General features: G+C 40.1%; 1 protein-coding gene across 1 annotated transcript in view; it reads right to left on the bottom strand.

Moving 5' to 3' along the window:
• Positions 1-1,482: 1,482 nt before the first annotated feature.
• LOC111597067 (cGMP-specific 3',5'-cyclic phosphodiesterase) overlaps positions 1,483-17,283 on the bottom strand; it is a 56,467-nt gene continuing 40,666 nt past the window's right edge. Inside the window, exons 4-14 of the mRNA XM_023311597.2 lie at positions 8,428-8,692; positions 7,080-7,325; positions 6,758-7,023; positions 5,029-5,118; positions 4,680-4,970; positions 4,372-4,615; positions 4,222-4,313; positions 3,840-4,163; positions 3,344-3,497; positions 3,121-3,280; positions 1,483-3,066 (exon numbers count right to left, since the gene is read on the bottom strand). Coding sequence (XP_023167365.2) covers positions 2,445-3,066; positions 3,121-3,280; positions 3,344-3,497; positions 3,840-4,163; positions 4,222-4,313; positions 4,372-4,615; positions 4,680-4,970; positions 5,029-5,118; positions 6,758-7,023; positions 7,080-7,325; positions 8,428-8,692 — 2,754 coding nt within the window. The 3' untranslated portion in view covers positions 1,483-2,444. The remainder of the gene's footprint in view (positions 3,067-3,120; positions 3,281-3,343; positions 3,498-3,839; positions 4,164-4,221; positions 4,314-4,371; positions 4,616-4,679; positions 4,971-5,028; positions 5,119-6,757; positions 7,024-7,079; positions 7,326-8,427; positions 8,693-17,283) is intronic.

The following is a 17,283-nucleotide window of genomic DNA, read 5'->3' as shown; positions in this document are numbered from 1 at the left end:
ATCTTAATACTAGAAATTGTTTTTAAACAAGAATTTTTAGTCACAAGTTGAATCTGGGCACATGATTCTTAATATAAAAATTCTACTCGAAAAACAATTTGTAATAATGTTAAGATTATTACTGATTTGTAGTTAGAAAGTTTTTAAAACTAGATCAATTTCAAGAATTTTAAAGTCGATTTGATTAAATGTCGACGTGCAGTCTAGCTATTTGCCTTTAAACTGTTGATGTCTTGAGCATGAACTTATTCGTAAAGAAGTATTCTTAAATATTCTTAAAGAAGTATATATTGTTTTTTCACTTTAGAAGAGCTGAACTATTAACACTAAATTCTATTGTGTAGGTACTAAGATTATACTAGTTTTCAACAAGTACTCTATAAAGCTTAGAATTCTTTTTAAGCCTAAAGTGTTTCGTTCCTGAGTTCCTGCTTCGTTCAACCGATAATCAAACTCATTAAGGATTATGCAAGACATTGTTCAATTCCCTTTTAATTATGCTAAGATACCCCACAGTCAGTAGAACTTAAATTCATATAAAAATAGCCAAAAACTTGTTGAATTTTCAATGATGTGATTTATTTTTGATTCAATTGCATTCACTTACATAGTTACACAAATTAATAGAATTTCAATAGGAGAATTAACTAATAATATTGATAAGGACATCAAACGAACGATTTAGTTCTTGAGTTTTTGTACTCAATTAAAAAGCGTGTGTTCTTTCTTCTTCTTATAATCTTTTTTTATATCAACGCAAAATTTGTATATTTACATGAAATGGGAAAAGTATTTAAATAGAACTTGGAAGTGTTTGTGCGAAAGATTAGAAAACTTTGAGGTGCTTGAAAGCCAATTGAGGGATAATCAATCTTCGAGTGACGAACTCTAAGATACAGAATATTATATTGTATTGAAATACACTCATAAGCAAGTTCTTAAGTTCGTTCATAAAGTTGTCTGGATTTTGATTCTCAATGGCGCGACAGAATAGCTAGAAAAATAGTATAAATTTATATATATATATATTATAATGATGGTGCCTACAATTTACATTCAAGCATTAGCAATTAGTTATATATATTTGGGTATTTTTATAGAGTAGTCTACATATATATATATATATATATACTTAAACACATTTTATACACACACGTTAAATTTTGTAACTTTGCTCAACATTCAGAGAGTACGAGATATTTGTTGACCTTTATTTTTATGTAGGTGCTAATGGTATTCACTAGATATTTGCTTATTTGCCATTTAGATTTGAGTTGAATTCTAAAATTGACAAAATTGATTTTTAGGTTTTAATTCTTCTCTACAATTAAACATTCGATTCATTTTGCTTCTTCTAATTCTTGCAAATATATTCAATTAATTTTTTGTGCACAATTATCAATTTTTTTGTTTGCTTTTCAAGGGTATTTTGATATATATATATATATATAATAATATTTTTATATAGTTAGAGAGTTTCGCTAGTCTAGAAATATCAGAAAATATTGCTATAGTTTATATTTTTCACAAGTTCTGTTTTTTGTTGAATCAGCTGCTTAAATATAGTTAAACATAGTAGTATATAGGGACTTGGATTTGGTAATGCCATCTATATTTTAAGAGTACGAGTACAACACGTGTATATATTTATCACATGCGGACTAGTTGTAATAGTTATTTGGGGCACGGCAATTTCGATAGCCCTAGATAGCTTAGTCATGCATAGCCTCATCAAATTTCTTGCTTAAACATATCCATATGCTATGTAAATATCTGGTATTTTATACGTTTGACTAGCACGTTTCGATTACGAAAGAGAACTACTTAACACATTTGTATTGATTATCTATATAGTACATATATTTGACTTCGTGAGGTGTACAAACATCTAAGAGCTTAGAATTACGATTCGTTCAGATTCAAAGCTAGAAAAACGGAGAGAGAGAGAGAGGAGGAGAGAGAGAGAGAGAGAGAGAGAGAGAGAGATAATATACCAAAAGGCTTAATGCGCATGCGCTTTGGCCTTTAGGACCTTAAATAGATCACATGATTTGACATTCACTTAGGTATAATATTGCAATTATCTTTGCTGTATGGGTGTGTGCGTGTGTGGGTGTTTGGGTGTGGGTGTTGGTGTGTGTGAGTGGGTATATTGTTCTCTACTTATAGGCATATACACGTAGAGCAAACAAGAGCTGTTCTCATTCAACTTGAACTACACATTAATTAGTTAGTTACTATAGTTAGTTAGTTGGTTAGTTAGTTAAAGACAATGTCATTCGAGATTTTAATTGTAGGCTTTATGGCTGGCATTTTGTTGCTATGCACACTGTCCAGCCAAACTATTCAGCCAATTAGATTTCGGTCAGCCCCCCTCCGCTTTTGTCAGTCTCACTGCCAGCCGCATTGGAGGGGGTCACCAAACTCTAATTAGACGGCTTTCGTCATAATAATGCGCACAGCTTGGAGCGCTTCTTGCTCTTGTCGACGGTGCCAGCTGACGATGTGGACGAGGAGGCGGACATGCGTCCAACGCTGCCAGAATGCGGCTGAGATGGACTGGTCGGACTCTTGTCGTCCATATCCTCGCTGACATGCGACTCGAGCAGCTTGAGCGATGTCTTTGGCTTCGAGCCGTCCATGCTGTTGTAGAGCGTCTTCGATAGCTTCGAGCGCACCACCTTGCCCAAAGCGCCCGTCTTCTTGATGCTCAGCCGTGAGCTGCTGCGCTGGTGCTCCGGTGTGTGAGTGTCCTCTCCGCCGCCGCTGGCGCTGCCTCCATGCTGGTTGCAGTTGAGCGTTGTCACGGTGAACTCAATGTCCTTGATCTCCTCATCGGCACAGCCGGCAAACTCCTCAACGGGCTTATCGATCGTGTCGTGATCGATCCAGGTGAGGCCCATCTCCACTTTCTCCGCCAAATCCTGCCAATTGCGTCTGTTCTCCAGCGTGCCCTCGTACAATGGCGTTATCCAGGGGAATGTGTCGCACAGCACACGATAGAGTGGCAGACAAATGACATCTATGAAACCAACCTGCATTTTGGGCAGCTCATCCTTGCGCTCCCTATGATACCCAGTTTCAAATCTTTTTCATATTATTCTATTTTCATTTACTCACCTATCCATCATGGCCACGGGCTGTGTATTAAGCTGCAGCTTCTCGAGATCGCCTTGATCGAAGAACTCATCGGCCACTAGCTTGGCAACGCGATGCTGCACCTCCCAAGGCTTGGCTATGGCGCTCACATCGCAGGCCGTCATCATCATGCCGCACAGTACTTAAGGCGAGGTAAACAACAAATATTACGCATACGCCCTGTGTGCTTGGCTTGAATACTTACAATCCTTCTTCTCCTCGCCCTGCCAATCGAATTCGCCATTCTCAACCAGCTCGAGAAACGCGTTCCGTTTCTTAAAATACATTGCTAAATCGGTCGAGAGTATAGCGCTCTCGACAGTCTTCATGACGGAGCGATAATCTTCGGGCGACAAAGCCTGATAAACAATATTTGAAAAAAAATATATATATGTAACTATGTATGTCTATATATTGCAATAAATGTTATTCATTAAAATATATCATAAAATATGTCATAAGTATATATATCAAAATTAATTAATTTATATTTATTTTTATTTATATTCATAATAAACTGCATATTTTAGAGGCAAAGACTTTCTGAAGCTGTTAATATCATAATAATTTGTATAGCTGGCTAACAAAGATTTCAGATGAAATCGATAAAGATTATACAGCATACTTTTTGGGGTAGAAATTGATGGGCATGGAAATGAAAGCCAAATATATAGAGTGTATATAAGGTACGTGATGATTACCTGGAATATATTGTTGCCCTCGGAGTTGAGTATCATAACACATTGATCGAAATGATGATGTTCCATGGTGCTGGTGGTATAGAGTATAGCCAGCGGGGATTCAGTTTTGGTTTGGAATGCATTGTTGGTGCCGCGATGATCCAGATCGTGGCACAGGCAGGCCACCAGCAGGCCCAGTATCTCTAGGTCGGTCATAAAACGTTCCATTTTGCCCGTCTTCAGCATTGCGAACATTGTCTGAGCCACGTTCAGAGCATGTCGCCAATTGTGATATTTGACTGGGCGATAGTTCTTGCGAACGCTCAGCACCCAGCGGCAGAGCACCTGAAAGGGAATCAAACCAGGTGTATGTCGAGTCGTAAGCTCAAGCCTAGTCACTTACGTCGTAGGGTATGTGAAACTGGGAGACGAGATTGCATTGCATGAACATGCGCAGCACTGCACGACAGGTGTCATCATCAATCAGGTCAAAGTCTAGATGGGATACAGATCAGAGAGCATCCACAGGGTTGACCACCTCCAGCACACTTACCCGTAAAAGTGAAGCTGTACAAATTGTACGATTCGGCCTCGGCAATGGGGTCCTGGGTGAGTTTCTCTGTCTGATCCTGACTGGCCGTGGCATGATAGCTGAGGCACTCCAGGGCCACCTTCTGCTTGGCCATCAGCTTGCAGGCGTTCTCGTACATCTGTGTGTTGTGTATGCCCAGGCCGCAGAATATGGCAAATGCCTCGAATATGGATGCATCCGATTCGGTAAAGGGCAGACCGTTTGCCTGCAGAACAACAGCAGCGACATTAGCCAGCACTGGCTAAGGCAGTTTTGAGCAGGTAACTCACCTTGTTAATCAACTGGGCCACGCCAATGACCGTCTTCTGGGCATTCACAATGGGCATGCAGAGTATGGCATGGGTGCTGTCGATCTCGCTCTCGGCGCGTATTTGATTGTGCTCCCGAACCCAATCGTGAACATCGCAAATGTTCACCGTTTGCCCGGTGGTGGCCACGAATTGGGCAATCTGCGCCAGCGTCGAGTGGCTCAGATCGCTGATGGAGGGCCGCGACACATTCGCCGCATGATTTTCCCCGCCCAGCTCGAAGAGCACGGTGAAGCGATTGCGCATCTTTTGCTGCAAGGCACAATTGAATATGAAGCATGCATATGAGAATAAAGAGCATCCAGCTCACCTTTTCCTCGAAGCTGTCGCCACTCATAATGGCACGCGAGGTGCGCTGCTGGAGCTGATGAGGCTTCTCGATTATCTTTTCCAAATGGCTCTGCGAAAAGAGGCATGCAAGGCACTCGGACATTAAGTGGCTGCCACTAATGGCTGCCCGTGCAGCTGCCGGGCTGATAAATTGCCTCGGCTGGCACCGACACAGGGCCAGAGTGTGGCAGGCACTCAACATATTTGCCTGCCGCACAGCGTTGCACATCATTCAACGGATGTGCTGCACATGACTTGGCAAATTTTTAACACTTAAGGATCCAAACATTTCCCATATAAATATATATACATATACATGCCTTTACCGGACTCTAGTTAATTGGCTATTCGTCGGGTAATCCCATTTAAACGTAATGAATACGTAATCAAAAGCAATCAGAATTTAATTTAGCAGCAAAAAGAATGGCAGCAGAAAAACATTTACCGGCTATGAATGTGCATTTCACATACTTTTAAATGCAATTAATTAAAAACAATATTATCATAATTAATACGCTTGACCCAGTTCGATTTAATTGGTTACACGGCTCATCCCTGCCTGACGGAATGCAGCTCATAAATTACAATTGCAATGGCCACATCAAAGTTTTACCTCAGGCCTCAACATGTTATGCATATTATTGGCATATATATATGCAGTTATATATATATAGTATCTTGTTGAGCGAACATATCTGAGCTATTTTTAAATGCTTTAAATTGTTTTCAGTTGAGTTTTCTATACGCTTCACAATTGGCCAAATAGTTGCATAAATATTAAACTTAAAGATGTTCCTCGCTCTCACAGCAAGTCAAGTCAACTTGTTGAATGAATGTGAATGTGAATAAAATCATGTCTCTAGGCGAATGAGTAGCATTGAATATATCACATATTTATTAAATTTTCGTTTATTAGTTTGCTTTAATAAACTCGAGTCGAAGCTGTTATGAGCTCTAAGAGCAAATACAAAATCTGTTTTTCTGTTAAGACAATTTTTAACTGCGTAACATATAAAAGCAGAATTGATTACTTAAGGAAAAGACAAAAAAGAAACACAATAAAAACATTTTCTAGTCATTTGCACAATTGTTTCGTGTTGGCTCAAGGGCTGGGCCAGAGGGCGGTGGCAGTTGCTTTATTTGGGTGTCAAGCACTCAAAACACACGCAGAAAGACACAAACGGGCCTTTTCAGAATTACCCGCTGTTTCTATGGGCATTATGTAATGAGAGCGTAGTTCGTGAGGAAAGGGCATTGCGAGTCGCTGCTTAGTAGCTCAATGGGAATTGCCCAGGCTTGACTTAATTTACCTTTGCAATTTTTTCGGATGAATGAAATATCCAAACAAAAGATAAAAATTGTAATATAAATTGTACATTTTAATTTCCTTGGGGTGCGCTCATACACACACACACACACACCCACACACACGCACGCACACAGTTACAGTTAAGTTGACAAACGGATAGCGACAGAGGCACGAAAAATGTCCGCGTTGGCGTTTAAGCCATTTTAATTTTAATGAAACTGACAACGACATCGCCGCAATTGCCGCAACTGCCACGCCCCGCATGGATGGGCGGGCAGCGAAAACATTTTCATTTAATTCATATGCCAAATGCCATGTGCTTGTTGAAATAGCCAGCAACAGCAACAGCCACAGGATAACAGTCGACTTCAGTGAGTCAATTGGCCCAGGCTCAACTCACCTCCTCGCAGCAGTCGAGATCCACTAGAAAAACGGAGCAGCGCTCGCATTTGAGCAGCTCCCGCGCCTCGGTCATGATTTTGGTGACAAGGCACTCGAGATTGTTCTGCTCCTCGAAGATGCTGCGCGCCAGATTCAAAAGGATTTGATTGCGCCTGTACTCCTGGACGGACATCTCGAAGAGCTGGGCATTCTGTATGCCAATGCCGCAGAACGTTAGATATCTGCGAAATATTTCCACATCGTGCTCGTCGAACTCCATGCAGCCTGTCAGTTGGCAGTGAATAAGTGAGCTAATTTACGGCGATTGCGATTTGGCTTACCATTGGTTTTATTGATGATTTGCGCCACGCCTATGATGTCGCCCTCGTAATTGCAGATGGGCATGCAGAGTATGGCGTTGGTTGTGTAGCCGGTCTTCAAATCGATTTCACAATTGAACCGCGCATCCTTGTAGGCCTCCTTGATGTTAATCATCTGCTTTGTCTGGGCCACCATGCCAGCAATGCCAATGCCAAACGGTATGATGATCTCCTCGGCTCGCGCCCGCGTCACCGCATCCTTGAGTGCTGAAAACGAGATTGGATTTGGGTGGCGGGCATGGGCCGGGCCGCATAAATCATTAAAAGGCAACGCCAACGCACATATCTACATAAATATTAAATTTATAGACAAAATATTCAGTCTGCCATGCAAGAGATACATTAGCTTCAACAGCAATCCCGGCCAGAGGCGCTAAAAGTCAAATTACGAGTCGCTGCTCCCAGTTGAATTTGCATTTGCCGATTCATCTGTGTATTTATCTATCTATCTATGTGTGTGTGTGTGCCGAAAAGTAAACCTTGGTTACGCTCCAGCTCTAATCTTTTGCCATGTGAATTATGTAGCGGAAGAGGTGACTTTTAGGCACAAAAACCAACACACACAGATTTCATAGCAAATAAGCGCTGTCTCTCTCTCTCTCTCGCTCTCACTGTATCTCTCCCTCCCTCTCTCTCTGTCTGTTTCTGTGAACACGTTTTAGCCAGCATCTATTTTTCATTTGATGGAACCTTTTGAGTTTTACGGTCTGCCCTGCCCAAAAAAAAAAAAAACAAAAAAACTTTTAATGCCCGTTTCCGCTTAGGCTTAATTTGCTAATGCGTTTCCCGCTCCGCGGTCTAACCGAAGCGCCATGCTCGTTGCCCTTAGCCGCTAATGAGCGTCAATTTGTGTGGGTTAACGAGTCGAAAAATTCGATGGCACTTGCTTAATGCTTACTTTGAATCGGCTATAAGTCCACTCAATAACTATTAACTAACTACCTTTAGGTCGACATCATTCAGAGGAATTAAAGAGTTCAGTTTGCCTTGGCTTGCTGCTAGGCAACTTTTGTCCTTGGCAGTCTTTGTTATGATTTGCATTATGCCTGCATTCAAATCGGAGCTCAATTATGTAGAGCCGAGTTGAAAAACGTCACATTCAATTCAGAATTGGATTGTTGTTTCGAATCACTTTGTTCTGTTGGCCTAATCAAACTGGTCTCTAGCTGTGGCTGCAGCTCTGTGGATGTGGCTGTGGCCCAGTTTGCATTTGCAGTTTTTGCTTTCGGAATGCGCTTTGTCGTTGCTTGGCAACATTTTGGACAATAGCTGGATATTGGGATTTCGCAAATTGGCATTTGGGGCTCACCTGTCTTTTGTGTGACGTCAAAGAGCTTGGCCACCAGGTACTTGTTGTGGGGCGTGCCCTTGGCCAGAAAGAGAGATCCACGATCCGCATGGGTTAGCAGGCCAACGTTCACCAATATCTTATGGCAAAGCACATCGATGTCCAGCTCGTTGGCCACGTCACGTATCAGCTCCATGAAGAGCTCGCCCTCATCTAATTCCATCAAATGGCGTCGACTCTCGGGCAGTGCATGCACCGACGAATTGGATAACTTGCGCGGCGACTTCTGCAATGCAAGAGAGAGAGGCAGTGAGATAGAGATAGAGAGAGAGAGAGAGAGAGAGAGACATGTACTGCAAATGTTAATGAAAGGCTTAAATTGTGTACAGCACAAGCTAAAATAATTGAATTCTGTGCCCGTGGGCGGCATTTAATTAACTCTTGTAATTGCGCTGCCGGCCAGCTTTGATATTAATAGAACGATAAGCGCACATTATTAGAGGCGTCTTTAAAATGTACATGAGCTGTATGTGCAGTGGGCATGTATGTGGCACGAGTATGCATACATTATGCTCGATATTGTCGCTAACGTGTATTTCTGGCCGAATTGAATTCCTTGAACACTTAGACCATGCGACCTGGCACCTGGCCTGCGTTCAATTCCAAATAAAACTGAGCCCGCCCGGTCACAGGTAACCATTAGCAGTTGGCTGTAAGAGGTCGGGCTCTTCTAAACTGGTAATTGAATATAAAATGCCCTTGGGCTGCGTGCGAGGGGCCAATTACGAGGGCAGCCTCGACCTGGGAAGCACGCAAGTGCTGTGCGCCTATCCACGACAAATTCAACTTAGCCTTTGTCTCCAACCTGCCGCCCAACGCCCCCACAAAAACATTTCTAACTCTGTTGTGGCACAATTTTGCCAAATTAAGGTAATTTGTTATTGTTTTTTCTTTTTTTTTCTGGTTGTTGTTGCTGCTGCTCTTCGTGTGCTGCACAACCAAATATCGATAATAATATGTTAAAAATAAATGTTTAATGACATGGAAACTATGTTCTTTACGAATAAGAACAGCATTTTTATATACACTTGAGCTGCCCACAGTTGAGGTGATGTGTTCGAATTTAATTGTTAGTAAAGCTTAAGGAGCAAACATAAGAGAGAGAGAGAGACAGAGAGAAAAATCAGGAGAGAGGGCAGGAGAGGGAGAGAGAGGGCGAGAAAGGAGAAGACGGACAAAGACAGAGCGAGGGAGATAGAAATAGAGCGAGATGAAGAGAGAGAGGGGGAGGGAAAGAGGGAAAGAAGGAGAGAGAAAGAGAGAGAAAGAGAGAGAGAGAGGGGAAAGAAATGTCTAGATCAAAAACCTATTCTAACTTTCGACTATATTAAAAAAGTAAATTAATTTTTTAAATAAATGTATAAAATTCACGTATTTTGTAATTGTTTTAATGGCTTATAAAAGACCTTAAACTTTAACAAATCCATTGTTTTAATAATAAAAATAAAATTAAATAATTGCAAAGTTTCTTTACGAAGTTTTTGTGTATTTTTCGTATTGAAATTTCTAGCTGAAGCAGGGAGAAAAAACTCAAAGAAGACCTCAAGGTAAGCAAAAGTTGAAGTTGTTTTATTAACCGAAGCAGAGAAAAGTGGAAGCGAAACAGGTTTGCCATTGTCTTTATATCCTGCCTGCAGCAAGGACCCTCTTAAATCATTAGACCGAAACGAGTGGCTTCCAACTTTAGTAGACAGCAACAAAAGGGAAAACCTAAAACAAAATTTTGTTTCTCTTGGCTAGATGCAAGTGAAGCAAGTGCAGCCGGAGCTCAATACAAATGAAGTGAATAGCAACAAATATTACTGCTAATCGGATTTGGTTTTTCTTAAAGGAAAGATTTTGGCTTCGCTGACAGCATCAGCAGTTGCCCTGATCCCAGTTGAAGCAGTCAATAAAGGCACAGGACGAGTGTTCAGCCGTTGACTGCATTATTCAACGTGCACTTTAACAAATTGACAACGCGTCGCAACACCTGCGTGCAGGTGGCGCAGAGATTTTTGAGCTGTTGCAATTGTTAACCAACCCCCCCGCCTCACCCATAAGTTGGCTATAATTTCGAAAATGTTGCGTCGTAAAGCACACGGCAGTTAAGTCAGACGCTAGCTGCCTTTCGCTTTTGCTTCCATTTGTTCCTGTGCCAACAGAGCTTTTTAAACACACAGACACAAACACACTTACCTAGACACACGTGCATGTTGGCATAAACCTTGAGCGTTGCTCGCATTTAGTTTGATTTCGCAAGTGCAATGTAAATGTTTGCCTGTATGCGTGTGTGTGTGTGTCTATTATGGCTGAAGAAGCACACGAGTGCGCTTCAGTTCGCTCTGTGTGTGTGCATATCCAAGCCTAAGCAAGGTAAGCCCGACCACATCTATTAACTCGCATCTTGCACTTGCTAACTTTAACAGATACATTTACATATGTATCCATCAGTTGCTGCTGCTTCTTACTCTCCACTTCAATACTCGAAAACAAAACTTTCATTTTCCGCAATTTTTCAAACAAATGCGCAATGCCCACGATACTTTTCACGCCAAGCATGGCATAGACTTGAAGATTCAGTTGTATATTGAATGATTCACATTGTTTGTATCGCAGCGATCTATATTGAGCTCAGATGAGTGAGACACAGCGGTTTGTTTTGTCCCGCAATCGGGTAAATACCTAATTTTTTGATGATTCAAAGAAAGAAGCTCTTTAACAACAGCATGATTGGCACAACTGCGCAAATTGCGAGTACAATTAATTCAAGCCAACAATATTCAGTTATTAATGCTTCAAAGCTCCGACATTATTTTTCCATGTTCATTGACAAAAAAATGAGAATTCCCTCTTTGATTTTGGACCTTGGACTAGCAGACAGCAAAGCTGTTGCAGCCAGTCTGCTTGTCCTGATTGCAGTGATCTATCGAGCCATATTTTTCATATTTTTGATGGAATAATGTGAGTAGCAACCCCAATTGGTTCTCGTTGGGCTCCTGATAAACGATTTCTTTTGGGAAAACGTGCGGTTTTACAGAAGCATTATCTTTGCATAATGGGATTTGAAAGAAGTTTCAATATTTAGTCTTTTACTGGGTTGTTCCTCATGCTGAGAAAACTATATAGCTATGCACACCTAGCTTAAGTTTTTTATTGAATGTTAGCAACATTTTATAGTTTTTGAATATAATTTTAACAGATAATAATTATTGAAAACTGCTTAGCATTCAGGGAAATTGACAGAGAAGTGATAGCATTTAGTATAAATATTATGCCATTTTATAGCTTATTAGGTTATTATTAATTAATTTAAAATTGATGCAACCTTTCTATTTGTATTGCTTTCAATTGACCAGAGCTTCTACGTTAATTAATAAAAATTAATTAATAATTATCAAGCGATTTTTTGAGAAAGAAAAAATGACTAAGCGCACGCCCAGAACTGCGCTTTGATATTCTAAATTAAAATTGTCGAAAATACACGAGTTTCACAGCTATCAGCTAGGTGTCTTTAGAAATATATTTAGGCTGATTTCATTTGAAATGTTTTTGTTTAACAGTTGTTCAAATAATAAGACGCAAATAACTTAAATCAGAAAAATCTGTCTAAATACAATGAGGTTAGCTGCGTCACACTCAATGATAACTGAAATTAAATACAAACTCATAGCAAGTGAAAATTGCTATAAATTGTGCTGTTGCGGCCACAGATGGACATTCGAACCAGTTACTCGGCATCGATATGAGAATTCAAACTGTTATCTTCGGCTGTGCCGTCTTGGCCATTTGCCTGTTGCGAGGCAGCAATGCGGCATGCGAAGATCCAACCGCGTGCACTGCGGCGGAGTGCACAGAAACCGCAAATGCAAGTGAGCCTAGTTGCCGATCCACGACGACTGCCGCGACTACAACGGCGGCTTCTGCTGGAGGTGGAACAACAGCTGCAGGCGATACAAGCGATGCAAGCGCCACCACAACCGTGTCCAGCTCTGATACGACCACTAGTGCGGCGGAAGCTACAGTGACTCGACTTAGGCAACGCCTACGCCGTTTGAGGAGGCAGCGTGCTAGGGCCGCACGCAGGAGGAGGAATCGCGCCAGACGCCTGGCTGCCCAAAGAAGAAGGGCTCAACTGCTGAACAGGAACAGAAGAAATCGGAACAGAGGTACAAATACAAACAGGAACAGGAACAGGAACCGTAGATTCAGAGGTTAAGCAGAACCTTTAACAGGCCGTTCATTATTAGTTAAATGAATTGAATAAACTTGTTTAATACATTGCATATATATAAAACAAAAATGGGCTATTAATTCACAAATGCCGTCTCTAGGCAGCAGGGAAATGCCATCAAAATGATGCTCTCCTATGTCGAAGGACCAGCCTCTTCCGCGAATCTTTTCACTGAAAGAGGCTTCAAATAGTAACATATCCAATAGAAATACAAATCATTGTGAAGGTACAGAATTGAAATGGAATATATACTCGTGATTAACTCAGCCTGAGAAAGCGTTAAGATTTACACGACACGGCCGTGAGGCACGTTACAAATCGGGAAATACGCAATATATGTATACTCGCGTTGACAAAAATGAAATTATTTAATAACTGTTGACCTTCTCTATCGATGTACATGGGAAATGCCCTAAGTCTTAGCCTCAAAGTTTGACAGTTACGTTCGTGTAGGCTCCCTCTAAAGGTTAGCGCAAAAGTATATGTCAAAATATTATATTATATATAAAATATTACAGCACGAAAAAAATCACAAATTTATTGCAGATGTCCCCTATTCAATTACCTAACTTATATATATATATATATATATATATATGCCATCGTTTAGATCATGAATACTTACTAGTATTATTTTTATTTTAATTTTTTCTCACTTTTGAGTGAATTCAAATTGTTTAATTTCCTTAAAATGGGGTTGCTAATATTATATTAATTTAATTTAAGTAAAAACTTGTTTAATTTCATTTAATTGATTTAAATTTATGTGACTAAGAAACGTATAAATGTCCTTGATGAGGGCGCTTCGAAATATGAACAAATGTAGTTGAAAAACTTCAGTTTATTCCTTAGAGATTAATTAGTCACCTCGCTCTTAAGTCCGCTACGATATTTGTCTATGAGCTGTGGCACCTGAACGTGTGCTGCAAATAATTCCCACCTGCGCGAGTTTCGTATCATGCAGCTCTGAGCTACTCAAGCATATTAGCTTATGCAATGATTATTTTGACTTTTGTATATTAAATCTGCACCCGAATGTGTGCTGCAAAACCTTTAAGGGCTCGCATTCAATTGGAAGAGACCCAAGCTCAATTAAGAATGGAATTATATGTATTTAGGTATAGTTCAAATATTATGAATTTTTAGCAAATCTGATATTAAAAAATATACAATTAAAGTGCTAATTAAGATATATTTAACCGAAGAGCTATTACGCCAATAACTGTATTTTAATGGTAGTTAGATGCCATGGCATACCTGCTCGACTAATTCTAACACGTATACCAGGGTGTCTATTAAAATTGGTTCAGTTTCAACTATGTTTTATATCTAATATATTGATTGAATACAGTTAATTTAAATTCAAAGTAAAAAACAGGTGCACGTAGCCACTTTTTAAATAGCTGCGCTTAGGAAAAAACCAAAAATATTTGCGAAAGGCGAAATATTTGTTGAGCCTAACAATATTAAGTGTTTGTTTTTATGGTAATGTGAAACTAACAAATATTGTTAAGCAGCTGTTCATACATTTATTAAAAATATATAATATACGTCGGCGACCTAATGCTCTTTCTAAACTTACTTATCTAAACTTACTATTAACTAACTATTAAACTAACTATTATTAACTATTAAGTACAAATTTGCTCTGAACAATCTGAATTCAATGATTCTTAATTGTTGTTAGTAAATATACATAAATAAAGAAATTACATTAATTAATAATGCATGAAAAGTTTTTTTTTATAAGAATTTAACATGCACTAATTAAGTCACAAAATTTGGGTGCTATCTGTATTTGCTCTGCTGTTTAATTGTAATCACATTCGAATAAAAGAGTAAATTCAAATAATACTTTTGGGAATTATTTGGGAATATTTTCATTCGCCATTTGTTTTCACAGATGGTTAATAGTATAATTCAGTGCGAATTCAAAATCTGTATAAATTGGAGTCCAGCGACCACAAATTGACATTCAAAACCAACTCCCCGATATCGAGATGAGAATCCAAACGGTTATCTTCGGCTGTGCCGTCTTGGCCATTTGCCTGTTGCGAGGCAGCAATGCGGCATGCGAAGATCCAACCGCGTGCACTGCGGCGGAGTGCGCAGATACCGCAAATGCAGCGGAGCCCAGTTGCGCAACCTCGACAGACGCACCGGTCACAGAGTCTACGGCAGCTGTCGTCACAACCGCCGCCACCGCTACGGCCACTACACCCGGAGGCTCAACTACAACAACTTGTACAGCTCAGCTACGTCAACTGAGAAGACGAATCACGGTCCTACGTAGAAACAATCTTATTCTGCGCAAAAATAATCTTAGACTTAGGAATAGAAGGTGTTTGGTAAGGGTGCCAGTTTCCCAAGTGCCAATTGCCCAAGTCAACAGGGTTAACCAACAAAGAGTAAGGAGGAGGGTCATAATTGGCTAAGCCTAATCACACCAATATCCAATCCAACTTATATCAATAAACAATTTGCTTGCATACCCAACAAATCTTTCTATTTACTTAGCAATACTTTTCAAGCTTTAACTTTCAGCTCTAGCTATCTCGTATATACTATATGCAGTTTGCTTCACCCTAAAAAGGCAACGCATACCCCAAAATCCAGCATAGGCGAAATATCTTGGCATCACACTGGACAAGCGTCTCATCTTTGGGCCGCAGCTCAAAGCTGTGGTGAAAAAATGTCGTCCTAGACTGCGATAGCTCAACAATAAAAAGACCACCTTGCCGCTGAGATGCAAAAGAGCTTTCCTACCGATATGGCTCTATGGAGTGCAAGTCTGGGGGATTGCTGCCAAATCCAACTACAAACGGGTACAGGTATTGCAGAACCGAGTACTACGACAGATAACCAACTCTCCCTGGTATATACGCGGCTCAACACTCCATAAAGACCTCAAGCTGTTTACTATCGAAGATCAGATTGGTAGACAAACAATCAGATACACGGATAGATTGCAACGACACCGAAGCCTACTTGCAAGAGGTCTAATCCCTGTCAGACCCCTAAGACGATTTAAACGGAAGGCTTTGCCAAAGCAGTAGGAATGCAGTAAACTATCGACTTTCCTCATCACTGAGGTTTAGCCCTAATTCCATTTATATGCATGTGTTGTTAAGGTACTAAATTTGATTGTACAAGCTCTACACATAAGAATAACAAATAAGTAAGAAGAATCTAGTCGGGGGTGCCCGAATAGGAGATACTCTGATCCCAGTCCTATCTGCGTTTGTTAATATTTTCCGTAGTTTGTATCGACTATTCGAAAAAAAAAAAAAACAAATAGAAAACGACATTACGAAACCAGGATTCGAATCCGGATTGTTTGGGCAACGTGCACCAACTCTACCAACTCTTCATAATTAAAAAATAAATAAAATAATAAAAAAATTTTTTTTAATCGCTTACGAGCACCGCCTCTACCAACGCAGCCCCTGCACCTCTTGCAAGAAGAGTTGCAAATTTGAAGTTGCGTAGCAGATGATAATTCAAGCAGTGTTCAATCGCAATTTCGATTCTTCGAATAGAAAAGAATACACGCATTTGTGTGTACACGCATAGGAAAAATGCGTGCGCGTGGCGATGCTGATATGTGCTTTTCCAAATTGGCCAAACTTTTTGTTTATTAACTTCTGTTTTACTTAATGGATTTTAATGAAATTTTCAGCATATGATTTACAAAATTGCATAAATTATACATAAAACTAAATTCAAAATTTGGAGGCTCTAGCTCTTAAGACGTCTGAGATATAATTTATTGACTGCATTTCAATCATGTTTTTATTCGATAACAATTAAATGCGAATAGTTATCGAATATTTGAAACAAACTCGATATGCACGTGTTATACACGGACCTACAAAAAAAATTTCTCTCTAGCTCTTAAAGATGCTGAGATCCACACGTTCATACATACGGGCAGACGGACGGTCGGACGGACGGACAGACGGACAGGGCTCAATCGACTCGGCTTGTCGTCCTGGTCAATAATATATACTTTATGGGGTCTGCCACGTCTCCTTCTGCCTGTTACATACATTTGCACAAAACCAATAAAAAAACCATATGGAATGCGATCATATTATACTTTCCGATAAGTCCGTATTATTGACAAAAGAAAATCGATAATTTGACAGCGTGTTTTAAGCATAGCTTAAATAACAAAGAGATAGAATCATCCAATTTACTGTGGGAGTTCCAGTAATGAATACAAAGATTTTGTATATTGGCAACCTCCGACCTTCCCCAAATCTACACAAAACATATTTCAAATAATAGTGATTTGTGCTTTGGCAAAGGCACCTATGAGTGTCATTGTCACACTCTGAAAATTTGAATAAGAAAATCAATTATGTTCCCATAGTGGATCCCATTTGCAGGCCAAGCGCGCCTGCTGCGTCAACTGGGCAGTAAGCAGAGCACGTATTTATGCGTGTGTGCGTATGTGTGCATGTGTGCTTGTATTGTGTATAATGTATGTATCAAAAAAGCGTATAATGCTTGGAATATCTGCTCTTCACAGCGTTCAGTGTATCTCCTAGTCAGGCAGTCTCGAAGAGAGCACTCTTAGTTTTCAGTTAGATTTTTGTTTG

The sequence above is a fragment of the Drosophila hydei genome, unplaced genomic scaffold (assembly GCF_003285905.1).
Source record: "Drosophila hydei strain 15085-1641.00,03,60 unplaced genomic scaffold, DhydRS2 tig00008119-arrow-pilon, whole genome shotgun sequence".
In the NCBI taxonomy this organism is placed as follows: Eukaryota; Metazoa; Arthropoda; class Insecta; order Diptera; family Drosophilidae; genus Drosophila; species Drosophila hydei.
Note: the sequence above shows the minus strand (reverse complement) of the source record. Positions and strands in the feature narration are given on the sequence as shown.